We start from the raw sequence: 17512 nt of genomic DNA, 5'->3' as shown, positions 1-17512 counted from the left end.
CGGCAGAGTTGTTGAGGCACCACCAGAGCAGACAGCGGGGTGGGGGCGGAGTATGGTTTTTCAGTTTGGGTTTGGGAGACAAAATCGATTTCCAAGTATTCACACCCATTGTACTCATGCAGCCTGGAGCTGAAAACTGGATTCCCACCGGGAGGCACGCTGCCCCGCCGACCGCAGAGCCCAGGTGTTTCACGCCTCTGAGTGCATCCCTAAGTTCGGACTCTGGCAGGAAGGGGACAGCACACAGTGCACTGTTTTGTCCTCCTGGAAGCCTCAGATGCTACCCAGAGAGTTCCCAGATGTCCCAAGTCAGGCCACAAAATGTACTGAGTTCTTGTCGTTTGAGGAGCGGTAGCTTATTGGGTGTTAATGGGGAAGTACCGAAAGTTCTCAGAAGCCTGGCCCCCTCCGAGGACTTGAGAGTCATGTGGCAGACGAGACACAGCAGGCTGAAGAGCATCCATTATAACACGCTGACGAGGGGCCTTTGACACTGTACATTGTATCTGCCCAGAGAGAAAGAAAGGGCTGGTTTTGAAGAGAAGGGGACGTGGCTCAAGAACGAGGAGGGAGGTTGGGAGAGAAAGTCGATGTAGATCACCAGGCCCCTGCTTATGTGAGAAATGCAACGTTTCCCAAGGTCATTTTCTTGAAATGCTATGTCATCTTTTTCCCACTAACAAGCTTGGTCCAATTCTATGCTGTGTGTGTGTGTGTGTGTGTGTGTGTGTGTGTGTGTGAGTGAAGGAAGGATCCAGTTGGCGGAGGGCCAGTGGAAAGTCTAAATGCCTTGTCCAGCAGCCCAGAAGGGCAGATCAGGAAGGCCACGAGGTCCATGAAAACGCCGTGGGCTGTGCTCTCATCCCAGCGTGTTGCTGCCTGGCCTGCAGAGGCGGCCGCTGGAACGGGCTGCAAGTCAGCAGAAGGGTGGTTTGCGGGCGGTGTGTGTGAGGCTCAGGCTTTCGAGAGGCAGAGGCACCGGACGGTTTCGAGCGGCCCGGGAACTCCTTCACGGCCTGACCCGTCCGTAGCGCCCCGGGGCGGCGGGCTCCCCCCGCCGTTGCTCACGGTCCACTCACTGCACGTGTCCCCTCTTGTGTCCGCCAGGCCGAGGTGTGTGCTGCAACCGTGGCGGAGGTGATCCAGTCTGTGGTCAACGGGGCGGACGGCTGCGTCTTCTGCTTCGGCCACGCCAAGCTGGGTCAGTGAGAGCCGTGCTTGTCTCTGCGGTTTGTGTTCCGAATCACACAGCCCGTGCTCCGGCGCGGGTCCCGGGGTCTGCGTCGGCAGATGGAAGGCGGTCGCCTGGACTGAAGAGTCACCAGTAACGGTTCCTGCTGCTAAAATGCAATGCCCATCCCGAGTGGAGACCCAGTCACCTAGGAAACGGGGTGGGGTTCTTCCCACTTGGCCCAGAGAGCCAGCAGGAGGAGGGACCCGCGCGGAGCAGGGGCTCTTGGGTTCGGGGCGGTGGATGGAGCCCTCCGGGGAAAGCCCAGAACCGTGTCAGGACCTATCTGGGGAGCACCTGACAGCCGACCTTGCCTCCCAGCCTCCGGCCTGTGCCGGAGCGAGAAAGGACAGGCGGGTCAGGGGGCCGGGGGAGCACCCGGCCAGGGGGTTGGATGATTGGACCCCCTCAGGGTGCCTTCGTACTCCTGGCCTGTGTCCCTCGGCTCGGCAGGCCTCACTTTCCAAGTCAGTAATTTGGGGTGCTCCCAAAGCACCCCTTTGCAGGGAGGGAGGCCGGTTCTAGGCCGGGACAGAAAACTCATTTCAGCTCACTTCTGTCCTCTTGATCTCTGATCAAAGCAGCAACCCAGAGCTTAATAGAATTTGCTCATGCTATAAAAAGAGACACAGCATTGAACTTGAGGAAGGATATAAAGTGTAAGTATGTGCAGTTAATCTGTGGGGTGGTGATAAAAAGGGCCGTCCTAGCGTTGAAAGATGTCTGCCTTCCCACCGCGTGTGAGACAGTGCAGCGACCGGATGGTGTGGGATCCTCCTCGAGGGGAGCCGTGACTTCATCCTGTCTGGGCGCTCACGTTCTTTATTACAGCCATTTAGCGCGTAGTACCGGGAAAGGCTTACCGCTTGCCTTGCCTCTTCCTCTCCTTCCTTCCCTCCCCCCACCTCCCCTGTGGAGGGGGACACTCAAGCCGTGTTCCTGCCTTGCCTCGCCCCCCCCCCCCCAGGCAAATCCTACACCATGATCGGAAAGGACGACTCCATGCAGAACCTTGGCATCATCCCCTGTGCTATCTCCTGGCTCTTCAAGCTGATAAACGAACGCAAGGAAAAGACGGGAGCCCGCTTCTCGGTGCGGATCTCAGCCGTGGAAGTGTGGGGCAAAGAGGAGAACCTGAAGGACCTGCTGTCCGAGGTGGCCACGGGCAGCCTGCAGGACGGCCAGTCCCCGGGCGTGTACCTGTGCGAGGACCCCATCTGCGGCACGCAGGTGATTGGCTCTGGAGCTCAGTGTGGGGGAGGGGGAGGGGTCCAGAGGGGCTCCTCGCTGGGGAGGCTCCCCTGTGACTCACTCCACGTGCACACGGGGGAGGCTCGTGAATGTTTACCTACAGGTGGACGGGGACTTTACGGCCTGCAGCTGGCTGCAGGGCCATCGGCCCCTAACCTGAATATTTGTACCTTGGATCTAACTGACAGTGAGCAGCAGCCACAATTATCGGAGCCCTCGGGGGCAAATTGAATTCACTTTCTTTACGCCCCCTCTCAAGAAAAAAAAGAAAGTACAGTCTTTCTTTTGTGTAACAACAAGCCGAAATATTTACTGCTCTGCACAAATAGCTCCAGCCGTTACTGGCGCTGTTTACGGCTCTATAAACTGTGTTTCTGGCACTGGTTTACAGCTGGGTTAGTAGTGCCGTAGGAAACGCTAATAACCACTTTCTAATTAGAACCATGAAATAATTGCTGGAACCGTGGAAGCCAAGAGAGGCTCCAGTCCACCTTCGCGGGGAGGTGGTGCCTGTTCTGTGCGTCTCACGCTTGCCGGCTGACAGCAGGTGGAGTGTGCCTGGTTCATATCCAGAAGAATCTGCCCTTCCAATCTCCAGAAGGCTTTATTTCCTAGTTTTTTTCTGATAAGTGTTCATTTTGATGAGTGCCTGCCTCATCCCCGGTGGGATCGTTTTCTCGGGGGAGGTTCCCTGCAAGTTGCACCCATCTGTTCACACCTGGCCATGTTCTTCCCCGGCTCAAAGCACCTCAGATCCTTCCATTTCTGTTATGAATCCCCCATTGCAAACCTCCTCATGATTTGTGAGGTCCTACACGACCCCTGCCTACCTTTCCAGCATCACCTCTTGCCATGCCTCTTTTTTTTTATTTTTAAAAATGTTTTATTATTTATTTCTGAGAGAGAGAGAGAGTGTGTGTGTGTGTGTGTGTGCAGGTGGGGGAGGGGCAGAGAGAGAGGGAGACACAGAATCGGAAGCAGGCTCCAGGCTCCGAGCCATCAGCCCAGAGCCCGACGCGGGGCTCGAACTCACGGACCGCGAGATCGTGACCTGAGCTGAAGTCAGACACTTAACCGACTGAGCCACCCAGGCGCCCCTACCATTGGTAGTTTTAATAGAGGCATCAGATACCACTTGGATGTGGAATCTAATCAGAATCCAAACCACTTGGTCATTCAAAGCCTAATCCAGCAGTCCTCAAACTGTAGTCTTTCTCAGTCACCTGGAGGACTTGTGAACACAGGGTGCCGGGCTCCCCCTCTAGAATTTCCAATTCAGTAGGCCTGGGATAGATCCCCAAAACATGCATTTCTAGCAAGTTCCCACATGACGCCGATGCTGCTGGTCCAGGGACCACACTTCACTTTGAGAACCACTCTTCTGAAGCATCACAGCACCTGTGACAGAAATCAGAGTCACTTCTCCTGCTGTTGCCTCTCCAAGAATTACCTGGATGCTCAAATATGCTGTGGCCTCTGTTCCCTTTTGTAATAACTCTGCCCGTGAAGCCCCCACTTGGGTGAAGGACCTGGTTAACTGAGGGCTAAGAAGAGATCAACAGCCTCTTCATTTTAACTCTTCGTGTCGAAAAATCTCAAAAAACCCTTTACCTTTTTTTTCTGCCATAATCATTCAAACGGTGACCTCAAACACCCCAGAGTCTCTCTTTGAAGTTCGGGGATTTTGAAGGTCCCAGGTGCCAAGATCAGCCCTCAGAGTTCAGAATTACAAGTGCAGTCAGAGTCGGGATAGGAAAGTGTCAGAATGTGTACCGACCCCAAGGCACATACTGCAAACCATTTCTTTGAATAAACGAGATGTTTCCTTTTCTACCCCCCCCCCAAAAAGGGGTGCTAGTCAAATTCGGATACTATCGTTCTCATTAAGGTTTACTCTGATTTCCAAGGGATCTCATAGGATTAGGACACGTGGCCCATGATGCTTTCTTAGTTAATAAGTACCATGAGCATGAATTTAGGGATTAAAGATAAATTAAACAGTAGAGATGAGACAGTCAAGTATGTTGGGTGTTTTCATGCATCTTTTTATTTTTTATTTTTTTTAGTGTTTATTTTCTTATTTTTGAGAGACCGAGTGTGAGCGGGTGAGGGGCAGAGAGAGAGAGAGAAGGAGACACAGAATCCGAGGCAGGCTTTCCAGGCTCTGAGCTGTCATCACAGAGCCCGATGTGGGGCTCAAACCCACAAACCGTGAGATCATGACCTGAGCCGAAGTTGGACGCTTAACTGACTGAGCCACCCAGGGGCCCCCAGACGTTCTAATCTTAGAGATCAGGATGCAAAGATCCTGAGATCACGTCCCTCGTGTGTTCTTGGGTGGGTGGGTAGCTGAGGCGGGGGCGGGGCGGGGCGGGGGGGGGAGTTTACTATCCTCTGCAGAGATCAGGCTGGGCCCCCTGCTCCCTGCCGTTCACTCGGATACAACCATTTGCTATTCACACCTGCTATTACTTAAATTGTGAACCTACGTTCCGTGCCATACGTGGGCTCATTATGGACTTCCCGAAATGGATTGGTTGGGAATTGCAGGTGAGTACAGGCCGTTGTTCCGGAAGGACCCTCGGCCTTCGAGAGGCACGCGGCTTTTCCGCAGAACAGAGAGCCAGGTGTGGGCGGCACGCCGGCCCTCCTCCGGCTGGGGCCTCAGCTCTCGCCTTGTGTCTTCCAGCTGCAGAACCAGAGTGAGCTGCGGGCACCCACGGCGGAGAAGGCCGCCTTCTTCCTGGATGCTGCCATCGCCTCCCGCCGCGGCAGCCAGCAGGACTGTGACGAAGAAGGCCACCGCAACTCGCACATGCTCTTCACGCTACACATCTACCAGTACCGCATGGAGAAGAGCGGGAAAGGAGGAAGTAAGTGACCCCATCTCCACCCAGCAAGAGACCCGCCGTCGAGGGCCACCGTGACCCTTTTTGTTTCTAAAGTGGGCGACGCGCCCAACGTGGGGCTCGGATGCACACCCCTGAGACTGAGAGCCGCGTGCTCTGCCAACTGAGCCAGCCAGGCGCCCCCTGGCCCTTTTTTCTTAAGCAGGGTACGATTCCACTGGTATGGGGTTTGCTCACCTGGAGCTCCAGACAAACGCCGAGTCTGGACTGCGGTTCACTTTTGAGCTGTCCGGGGGCGAAGGTCGTTTACAAATGTAACTACTGCCAGGGGAAGGTGAGCGAGAACTTGAAGCGGAAAAACAGCCGTTTAGTACTATCTTTTTGTTCGCAACCTGTACAGGTGCTTTTCATGAAAGCCCGATATTTATGCGCCAGGCACCCTGATGATATGTTATTAATCATTAGCTTGAGTCCCCTCTGTGAAACAAAGAACGTGTGAAACAAAGGCGTGCTTTTAAAATAATCTAGAAACCAGACTTTTTTAGAACGAACCAGATTCTGGCTGCCTTCGTCCCTTGGGTGATGCCGGTCAGTGACGTTCTTCTAAGCCCGGGGTCCAGGCCCTGCCCTGTGGGGAGCGTCACTGCCAGGAGCCCAGACCCCTCTGGGCTACGTATTCGAAGCCAGCACTGACCTCAGTGCCATGTTCTCCCCTTTGCCTGCCAGGTCGTGCACGCTCCACACACTGGGGAGTATCTCAGATGGGCTCTTGGGCCGTGGGCCCCGGGTCCGTGGACCTCACTGCACTTCGCAAGGCAGTGTGAGCCGCTAGGCTGGCCGAGCAGCAGCTTCAAAGCCTCTCCGTGGTCACATCTGAGGGCTTTCGAAGCACAGGCAGCTGGTCCCCCTGTGCCCTCTGAATGATTGCCCCAAGGACCTGGGTCCCCGGAAAACAAACGAGCCCCGAGTAGGAGATGAACCCCAGTGCATGGAAACTGTGAAGCTAATCGGCTAACACAGAGACCATCAACAAACCTGATTCTCGGTGGAGCCTGGAGTTAAGGCATCCAACTGGGATCCGTGGAAGGGCTTCCCGAGTCCTCCACGAGTCTTCTTGACCAAGACATGGAAACCAGTAGCCTGGAGCTGGGTCTTGAGGACTTCTCTCCCCGCCCCCAGTGGAGGCTCTATCCTTCCCTAATCTCCACGCTTCTGCTCGCTCAGTCTTCTGCCATGGCTCCTCCTCCTTAATTGTTGCTAATTTTTTTTAGCGTTTATTTACTTATTTTGAGAGAGATAGAGGGTGTGTGTGTGCACACGTGAGGGGGGAAGGGGCAGAGAGAGAGGGAGAGAGAGAATCCCAGGCAGGCTCCCTGCTGTCAGCACAGAGCCCGATGCGGGGCTCAGTCCCACGAACTGGGAGATCATGACCTGAGCCGAAACCAAGAGTCGGACGCTCAACCGACTGAGCCGCCCGGGCGCCCCCAGCTGTTATTTTACTTCAGGTTTAAAGAAGTCTGATTTACATTCGGTAAAACTTGCCCCTCTTGTGTGTTGTTAGAGGCGTTTTGGCAAATCAGTACGGTTGCATAAGCACACGACCGTCAGAGACAGAACAAAGCCACCAGCACAGAAAGCTCTCTCTTTGCCCTTTCTGGACAGTCCCTCTCTCGCCCCTGACAACCACTGATCCGTGTTTCTCCTTTTAGTGTTGCCTTTACCCAGAACAGCACATAAATGGAATCACGTGATCCCCATGCGGCTTTTTGTGTCAGAACGCATCTGAGATTCATCCGTGGTGCTGTATCACTCGTTTGCTTAGATTTCTGGCTGCCCTCGCCTTTAGTTTCAGCTGAGCCTGGAGACTTGCCCCTGCCCCTCCTCCTGCCCCCTGGCCTGAGATCTCACCATCCACCCCGTCCTGGGGTTGTGGTTCCACGAGGCAGCAAGGCTCTGACTGTCAGCCCGGCTGCTCGCTGTGCTGCCTCCTTCCTGGGAGTCTGGAGACACTGGCCCCACGTGCTGGGCACTGGGTGCCCCTGGAGACAGACCAGCATCAGCCCCAGTCTCTCCCGAAACCAGCCAGGGTCATAAGGGGGTGGGGGTGGGGACTGATTCTCAGCGAAGGGCTCGTGACATGGCCAGCACTTCCGTTTAGAAAAATTTCTCAAAGAAGGAAACAAGGGATTAGGAGACGGATGAGAAGATCCAGACCTTTAAAATTCATAACAGAAGTTTATCCCCCTAACAGTCTGGCGGGCCTGGCTTTTAAATCCTGCCCTCGCTGTTTTTCCTGGATTGTGTCGAAGCAGCACGAACGTGGGAGTCTGAGAAATGTTTTGTTTTTTAAGCTTTCTTTTTTAAAGCTTTATTTCTTTTAAGCTGTTTTATTCTTTTAAGTCAATAATAACGGAAATAATCAGAGCCCGCAGCGGATTCTTACACCGTCGGCAGAGAGTGACTCACAAAAGATCCGAATTTTCAGCCAAGTTGCTTCCAAATGGCACTGCGCGGAAGGTCTCGGGAGGTGGGGTGGTCTCCTCCTTCTGGGTTTCAAAACCACGCTGAAAAGGGCGGTTTCCGGTTTTTCACTTTTGTGTGTGTGTGTGTGCGCGCGGGGTTCTGCCCTTAATTTGGAACCCGAAAGGGGGAAAGGATCTTGAAAATAAACCGTTAGTTAAGTTGCTTCAACTGTAAGAACTTAAAAGTGCAGCGTCACAGGAGCGTGGGCTGGGACGTTCCCTTGACCCACCGATGCTCCAGCGCTCAGCGCGTCCTGGGCACTTGCAGAATATTTAACATTCCCTTCACCTTCGTATTTATACATTGTGAAGGCACATTGCTCTTAAATAATACATCCAGGGTAGAGGAAAAGGCAAGTGCCATTAATGGCTCCCGGGACTTCCTGGGTGGGTGGGGGGGCTTTTTAATGTATCTGTAGGTGAGAAGGGGAGACAGTCCACGGACTGCCACCTACCTGCCACGACACCAGCTTCCTGGGAGCAGAGGAATCCGCGCCCGAATGCGCACAGCTTCCAGCCCGTGGCTCACTTGACTTGTGCGAATTTGTATCTGTTTAAAATACAATGAGAGATTTGAAGTGGTGTTTAAAAATGGAAGGTTTTGTTTACTTATCATAGATAAGTAATAATCCCTGTGGACCTGGCAGCCAGAACTCAATTAAAGGGAAGTTTATTAATTAGTTACCCTGCAGGGAAGCAAAGAGCAGAGCGTGAGGCTGTTAACTGGCCATCAGAGGCTCAGACGCCGGATTCAGAGAGGTCTCTACGGCAGGAACTAGACACGCCATGCACATACATGCACCGGAATCTTACCTGTATGGATTTTATACGCACATGCATGTACACACGTATGCATGTGTAAGGAAGGGGACGAAAATGTTCTAGATGTGTCTAGTCACAATAGAAAATTCTACGCTGATGTATTCCTGTTTTGCACATAGCATTAGGTTAAGCTTAAATATTTCCCTGTCTCATTTCTATTAATTAATTTATTTTGAGAGAGAGAGCACGCGAGCAGGGGAGGGACAGAGAGAGAGGAGAAAGAGAATCCCAAGCAGCATCAGCACTGTCAGCGTAGGGCTCCAACTCACAACTGTGACCTCGTGACCTGAGCTCAAACCAAGAGTCGGAGGCTTAACCCACTGAGCCACCCAGGTGCCCCAGATATTCCCGTTTGAAAGGGTTTTTGGAACGCTTATGGGGCTGATTCCCCATGTGTCCTGGAGCCTTCCCCTGCTTTGCCAAGCTGATGTGAGGGGCGGGGGGGGGGGGGGGGGGGGAGAGGCTGAGAACCCCCGTGGGAATTCCTATGTTGGGAAGGAGACCCTAAGGCCCTGATGATCGAGAGCTGTCCCTGAAAAAGATGGGTCTATCAGGAGTCTGTCCACTATGTGTTTAAATCAAATGGAGCGTGTGCTGTATTTTCGAAAAATCAATGCATGTCTCTGTTACCTAGCTTAGCTATCTTTCTGGAAGAGAAGGGCCATCCAGTTATCTCTCACATAAGCAGATGGCGTGAGTTCAGAGAAGTCCGCTCATGCAGCACAGGCCGGAGATGGTCCGTTGAGAAAGTCAAAAAGGAGAAACCTGTCAAATGACACATTCTCGTCACGAAACTTTTTCTTTTTTTTTGCATGTAACAATCTCCAAAAAAACACCTCCTACGAACCTTTTATTTCCACTTAAAACGTACACATGTGTATTTATTCATTGATGTTCTGATACAGGGCCACGGCTTTCTCTTTGAGATGAATTTTCAGCCAAAGTCCTGGCTTTCATAAAGCATGCCCATGTTAATGGTCTGGTTTTTACGTTAAGTTTCTTCTAACTGATCCAAGAACTTAAAATACACTTGTGCAGCCTGCTGGTATTAGACCTTTTCTAGATTCTTAAGTTTTTCCCCACTCTGTAATTTCTCATTTCCACCTAATTCGGCATCTCTTTAGAAAAAAACCTCATTTTTATCACATCTTCCCAAAGCATTGAGTTCAGTTTTTAAAGAAACATTAGTTCCCTTTACACACTCATATTTTATTGGTTTGCATAAGATAGGATTACATTTGGGGCGCCTGGGTGGCGCAGTCGGTTAAGCGTCCGACTTCAGCCAGGTCACGATCTCGCAGTCCGTGAGTTCGAGCCCCGCGTCAGGCTCTGGGCTGATGGCTCAGAGCCTGGAGCCTGTTTCCGATTCTGTGTCTCCCTCTCTCTCTGCCCCTCCCCCGTTCATGCTCTGTCTCTCTCTGTCCCAAAAATAAAAAAATGTTGAAAAAAAAAAAAAGATAGGATTACATTTTTATCTACAGTAACAAGTGGCATAATTAGGTCCAGGAGGGAGCCCAGCTGACCTGTTAAGTATACAGCTCATTTTCAGCAAGCACAGACAGACAAGAAAACAGCCCGCACTGGCCACGCACATCCCATGTGCCAAGGGCATCAGGCGATGTGCCTCATAGGTGATGGCCGGGAGGCCAGGCAGCCCTTCCCAAACTTCACTGCACCTGAAAGTCACCTGGGGAACTTTGCAGTGAATCCCAGTGTCTGGGGCACACTCCAGGCCAGTGAAGTTAGGAAGTCTCCCGAGTGGGAGCCCAGGCATCCGTATCTTTTTAGGTGACTCCTCAGTGATTTTCCAAGGCGATTCTGACGTGCAGCAAAGTTTGGGAACCACTGAGTTAACGACAAGTGAGGTCAGAGAGCATCTACATACTTCACAGTTAGCTCTGGCTTTTCCTCTTAGATTCAGCATTAATTTTCTAGGAGAGGTTGGGCAATTTATTCAACATCTGTGAACCCCGTTTCCCTCATCTGCAAACCCGAGCCAACTCTTGCATTACGGGATTGTCGTAGGAATTCAGTGTTAGTAGGAGAGTCGCTCGATGAACGTGAGTTAGGAGAGTGGCCCAGAAATGGGGTGAAATTAGCAATGCTTCCTGTGCGGAGACTACGGCACGTGGGTATGTTGGTTTGGCCAAGCTCTAGACTTAACCCATACACAGGAGAGTGTGAATGAAAGGTGACTCAAGGCAGACTGAGTTATGGTCCCTTCCCCCCTGCAGCTGCGACCCCAGAAATGTGACGAGTCGATGAGGAACCTGCTCCTTACCTGCTGGTAGCGTTCATTGATACAGAACTGCTTTCTCGCCAGCCATCTGTAGTCACGTACGTGCTTGCCAATGGCAGATGGCCCGGGCCCGCTCACCTCGTACCCTTCCGGATTCAGCACCGTGTGTGGAATCCACAATTCCGTGGCCCCTGGAATTTGAGTGGGTGTAGCGGACATTGTCTGAATGTGACTTCCATTTTGAGTCATGCAGGTGTAATTATAGGTATTTTATAAGGTTCTTCTTCAGCACGGTCTAAACTGTGCCTTTTGTTCTCTGTGCTCTATTTTACTACATGCACATTATGCATTTTATTCCATTACATCAAATGGACTATTAGAGTCTGAGAGTCCAAACTGGTCCTTCTTTGCCCTTTAATCTATGGCACACGTGGACCATCTGAGCTGCTCCAGTCTATATAATTAGGTTGCAAAACAGATGATAGTTTGCTTTAAAAATAACTGTTTTCCTCCTGTGCTGCCGTGACCCAATCTTGCCTGAATACAGTACATAGTACATCTTCCCTTGCCAGAGTTTTTACTGGGGACAGCGGAAGGTAAGGAAAATGGAGTGTCCTTTGTGTGAACGTTCTTGGCCACAGACCTGCCCAAGTCACTGACGTGGCTGAACTGAAATGCTGCGCTTTCTGTAAACACTCATCACCTGCTTCTCTGAGTCCGAGATGTGGAAATTGAGGGTGAGGCACGGTAGAGGGCAAGTTGGGGTTAGGACCGTGGTTCCTTCAATGTTTTCAGCCTAAAGCACGACCAGCAGCTCGCCCTCCTGATCTGCACTCATGTAGGCTCTGCCTACAGATGTGTGGCCCCCCAGAGACGGGCCACATGCCCGTCACATGTCCTCCAGGACCCACCCTGCCAGGTGGCCTGAGGCGCCGGAGTCCGCTGCTGCCTGGGGAGCGAGGGGAGGAAAAGGAGATGATCCAGAAGCTGGGGTGATGTGCCGAGGGAGAGGGGGCCGGGGCAAAAAGGGAGCCCGTCACTTCTACTGTCTCGGGAGCTGGCTGAGGCCAGCACGATGCAGGATGAAGGGCCCAGGTCTCGAAGGTGTGAATCCTAGCTGCACCGCTGACCGTACGATCGCGGCACGTTTCCTTTTTCAAAACATAACGGAACAGCTTTAATGAGATACGCTTGAAATACAGGAACAGGCACACACTTGGTCAGCTGTGTCATATGTATAGACCCAGGAAACCAGCAGTACAGTCCAGACAATGAACATATCCCTCACCCTCAAGAGGTTCCTTGGGACCCTTTGCAATCACCCCGTCCAGCGTCTCTCCTTCCGCCTCCCCACGCTCAGGCAACCACAGAGCGACTTCAGCTCTTACCCTTTGCCCTGCATTTCCTAGAGTTTTATACCCATGAAATCCTATCTCACAGTCTGCACTCTCTTGAGCGGCGTCTTTCACGTAGCGTAATTGTTTTGAAACTCAGTCACTTTGTCACATGTGTGAGTAGTGCCTTTATTCTTTTTCCTAAGTAGCAGTCCATTGTCCGCATAGTCCCCTGCTGATGGCCATGAGTGCTGGTTCACGTTCGGGGCTACTACAGATCAAAGTACTGGGGACACTCTTGTGCAGATCTTGGTATGGGCACATGTGTCCTTTTCTTGTAGGGAAATCCCTAAAATGGAATGGCTGGACCATGTGGTAGATGTACGTATCCTTTTTTTAAGGAGCTGCCGAAGTGTTTCCCGAAGTGATTGTACCATTTTATATCCCCACCAACTCCTCCAGATCCTCACCCACCCTTAGGGTGGTCAGTCTTTTTAATTTTAGCCTATTTATATAATAGGCATACAGTAGTATCTCACCTTTCTTAGTCTGCATTTCGCTAATGACCAGCGGTGCTTGGCATCTTTTCATGGGCCCATTTGGCACACACACATGTTCTTTGATGAAATGTCTTGTGCCCGCTTTGAAATCGCCTTTGTCTTATAATTAAGTTTTGAGAGTGTTTAATATGATCTGGATGCAAGGCCTTTCTCAGATACACGTTTTTCAAATATTTTCTACCAGTCTGTGGCTTACTTTTTCATTCTCTTGACCATGTATTTGGAAGAGCAGAAATAGTCAGTTTTGGTGAATGAAGGTCCAGCTTCTCTGTGTGTTCTCTTATAAATCATGTTTTTGGTATCGTATCTAAGAAATCTTTGCCTAATCCAAGACCAGGATAATGCTTTCTTCTAGAAGTTTTATAATTTTACATTTTGTGTTTAGTCCTTAGATTCATTTTTTTTAATAAAATTGTGCAATGTATGGATTAAAGGGTTTTTTTGCAAATACGTGCGTGTGTGTGTGTATGTACATACTCATAGAAGGCAGTATCTTCATTTTGATAAAAATGTTTCTGAAAAACCTGCTAACATCATACCGGTAAAAGACATGCATATATAAATATAAATATAAATATAAATATAAATATAAATATAAATATAAATATAAATATAAATATAAATATAAATATAAATAAATATATATATGTATGTGTGTGTGTATATATATATATATACACATATATATATAGATATATATATATGTCTCCCTCAAACATTAAAACATTTTTTAAGAAATAGAGTGGACATTCTTATCTTGTTCCTGATCTTAGAAGACATTTGATCTTTTACCATTAAGTATGATGTTAGCAGTAGATTTGCTCAGAAACTCTTTATCAAACTAAAGATACTGCCTTCTGTTTATAATTTGCTCAGAACTGTTATCAGGGATGGATGTTGAATTTTGTTAAACGTTTTTCCTGCATCTACTGAGTGGATAATGTAGGGGTTTTTTTTTTTTTTAGTTTGTTAATATGGTCCAGTGTGTGTGTGTGTGTGTGTGTGTGTGTGTGTGTGTGTGTAAATTTCCAGTACCATTTGTTATAAAAACTGCTTTTTCCCTACTAAATTACCTTTGTTAGAAATTATTTGTCCATATTTGTGTGGATCTGTTTTGGGACTCTCTACGTACTGTTCCATTGATCTGTTCATCTATCTTTATACCAATACCACAGTGTCTTGATTTATGGTGGCTTTATAATAAGTCTTGAAATCAGATACTGCACTATTAGCCTTCCAATTTTGTATTTATTCTTAAAAGTTGTTTTGGCCAGGGGCGCCTGGGTGGCTCAGTCGGTTAAGTGCCCAACTTTGGCTCAGGTCATGATCTCACCGCTCGTGAATTTGAGCCCTGCGTCAGGCTCTGTGCTGACAGCTCGGAGCCTGGAGCCTGCTTCCGATTCTGTGTCTCCCTCTCTTTCTTCCCCTCCCCTGTTCACACTCTGTCTCTTTATCTCTCTCAGAAACAAATAGACATTAAAAAAAAGTTGTTTGGCTATTCTAGGTCCTTTGCCTCTCCATATACATTTTAGAGTCAGCTCCTAAATTGACTCTGTAGAATCACCTTGTACCAAAAACGCCTGTTGGGATTTTGATTGGGATCACACTGAATCTATAGATCCATTTCTAGAGAATAACGTCTTAACAATACTGAGTCTTCTGATTCATGAACACAGCTTATTAGGTCTTCATTCATTACTCTCAGCAATGTTCTGTGGTTTTCAGCGTACAGATCTTTCCTTTGTCCATTTTATGCATAATTATTTCATACTTTTATCCCATCGTAAGTGGGATTTTACAGTTTTAGTCTCTAGTAGACTATCTAGAAACAAAGTTGACTTTTGTCTGTTGATCTTGTATCCTGCAACTTGGCTAAACTCTATCAGTTCGAGTTGCTTTTTTGTGGATCCCGTTAGACTTTCTACACAGATGATCATGTAATCTGCAAATAAAGACAATTTGACTTCTTGCTTTCCAATCTGGACCCTTTCTCTGTTTTCTTGACGTTACAGGCTACAACTCCCAGCACGACACTGAATAGAAATGGTGAGAATGGAGGGGCACCTGGGGGGCTCAGTTGGTTAAGCATCCGACTCAGGCTCGGGTCATGATCTCACGGTTAGTGAATCCGAGTCCTGGGTCAGGTTCTGTGCTGACAGCTCAGAGCCTGGAGCCTGCTTCGGATTCTGTGTCTCCCCTCTCTCTGCCCCTCCCCCCCACCTCATATAAATAAACATTAAAGAAAATTTTAAGAAATGGTGACAATAGACATTCTTGTCTTGTTCCTGGTCTTAGAAGGCATTTGATCTTTTAGCATTAAGTATGATGTTAGCAGTAGATTTGTTCAGAAACTCTTTATCAAACTAAAGATACTGCCTTCTATTTATAATTTGCTAAGAATTGTTATCAGGAATGGATGTTGAATTTTGTTAAATATTTTTCCTGCATCTACTGAGTGAATCATATAGGTTTTTTTTTAGTTTGTTAATATGGTGAATTATATTGATAGGCTAATTTTTTTTTGTTAACCAACCTGCATTTCTGGGATAAATCCCACTTACTCACGGTATAAAATCCTTTGTATATGTTTATAGATACAATTTCTTAATGTGGTTCTCTAATTTGTTCAGAAATTTTGTGTCCATGTTCATGAGGGATATTGGTCGTTAGTTTTCTGTCCTTGTAATTTCTTTGTGTGTTTTGGTATCAGGATAATCCCCGCCTCATAGAGTAGGTTGGGAATATTCTCTCCTGTTTAATTTTCAGGAAGACGTTGTGTGGAATTGGTATAGCCTTTCCCATTCTGCTGCTTTATCATTTCTTAAGTGTTTGGTTGGATTCACCAGTGCAGCCATTTGGCCTGGAATTTTCCCTGTGAAGGGTTGTTAACCAGAGATCCTGTTTCTTTAATGGACACAGATCTGTCATCTTTTAAATTCTTGAATGAAAGTACTTTCGGTACTTTCTATCATTCGAGATATTTGCCTGTTCTTCAGTTGTCTAGTTGACTGATGTGATGTTTCCTTATTATCCTTTTGATATCTGTAGAAACTGTAGCAAGGCCACATCTCCCATTCTCGACATTAGTAATTTGTGCCTTCTCTCTGCCTTTCCTATCAGTCATTCTTAGAGATTTATCGAAGAACCAACTTTTGGCTTCATGGGTTTTCTCTATTGTTTTTCCTTTTCTATTCCATTGATTTCTGCTTTTATGTTCCTTATTTCCTTTCTGTTATTTATTAGTTAATTTGCTCTTTTTTTTTCTTATTTCTTAAGGTGGAAGCTGAGATCGTTGATTTGAGACCTCTGTTGTCTTCTAATTCGCTTATTCTTGTAGTTCTCTCAGATTTTGGTTCATGTATTTGAACTTCTGTTATTGAATGCATAAATATTTTTGATTGTTAGAACCTCTTGCTCAATCGTCCTTTTCATGAAATGTTCCTGTTTGCTCGTCTTCACATTTTTCGTCTTAAGTTTCTTTCATTTAACATCGATAGAACCACTTTAGCTCTCTTACGGCCACTGTTTGTGTGGTATAGCCTTTCCCACTTAACGCCTGTAATGGATTTTTTCTTTATATTTGAAGTGCGTTTCTCATAGGCGGCATATAGTTAGGGCTCGCTTGTTTATCCAGTCTGGCATTTTCTTCCTTTCAAATCGGAGTATTCAGACTGTTTACGTTTAATGTGACTATTGACGTGGTTTGATCCAGATGATCATTTTCCTATAGATTTTCTATTCAACTTGTCTGTTCTTTTTTTTCCTTGACTTTTTTACCTGCCTTTTTTGGACTTACAGAGTATTTTTAATAATTTTACTTTGTAGGGGCCCCTGGGTGGCTCAGTCAGTTAAGCGTCCGACTTCAGCTCAGGTCACGATCTTGCGGTCCGCGAGTTCGAGCCCCACGTCGGACTCTGGGCTGATGGCTCAGAGCCTGGAGCCTGCTTCCGATTCTGTGTCTCCCTCTCTCTCTGCCCCTCCCCCATTCATGCTCTGTCTCTCTCTGTCTCAAAAATAAATAAATGTTAAAAAAAATAATAATAACTTTACTTTGTATCCTCTGGTTGATTAGCTATAATTACTCACTATTTCCTGATTGCCCTAGGGTTTATAGTATACACCTTTAAGTGATTACAGTCTTCTTCCACGTGATCTTATAGCACTTCCTGTATGTAATAAAACCCTACAGTACGGCCCTTGTGTATTTCTTCACCTCTAAACTCTGTGCTATTGCCAAACTTTTAAATTTTGCACATGTTCTCACCCACACATTACACTGTCATTATTTTTGCTTTAGCAGGTCAATTATCTGTCAAAGAGATTTAAATAGGGAAAAATGTATATTTATTGGTCCAGTTATCGTTTCATTTCCACAGCTCTTCATTTTGTGGGTTTGCTTTTGGTGAATTTTTTTTTTTTTTTTTTTGAGAGAGAGAGAGAGAGAGAGAGAGAGAGAGAGCGCACATGAGCCAGGGAGGGACAGGAGAAGGGAGAGAGGATCTCAGGCAGGCTCCATGCTCAGTGCAGACCCTGATGCAGGGCTCGGTCCCACGACCATGAGATCATGACTTGAGCCACAGTCAAGAGTCTGACCCCCACCGACTGAGCCACCCAGGCGCTGCCCCTCTTTCAGCTTTTTTAAGTCCGGAAAAGCCTTCATGTCCCTTTTATCTTGGGATGAGACTTTCGTTGGACGTATAATTT

The 17512-nt window shown here is 48.1% G+C and overlaps 1 protein-coding gene across 2 annotated transcripts in view; it reads left to right on the top strand.

Annotated features, from left to right (window-relative positions):
- KIF26B (kinesin family member 26B) overlaps positions 1-17512 on the top strand; it is a 474080-nt gene that overhangs the window by 393789 nt on the left and 62779 nt on the right. For both annotated transcript variants that reach the window (XM_047840985.1, XM_047840984.1), the window contains 3 exons: positions 1108-1201; positions 2199-2461; positions 5172-5355. In XM_047840985.1, coding sequence (XP_047696941.1) covers positions 1108-1201; positions 2199-2461; positions 5172-5355 — 541 coding nt within the window. The remainder of the gene's footprint in view (positions 1-1107; positions 1202-2198; positions 2462-5171; positions 5356-17512) is intronic.

This window comes from Prionailurus viverrinus, chromosome F1 (genome assembly GCF_022837055.1).
Source record: "Prionailurus viverrinus isolate Anna chromosome F1, UM_Priviv_1.0, whole genome shotgun sequence".
Lineage (NCBI taxonomy): Eukaryota > Metazoa > Chordata > Mammalia > Carnivora > Felidae > Prionailurus > Prionailurus viverrinus.
This window is presented reverse-complemented; position numbering and strand designations above follow the sequence as displayed.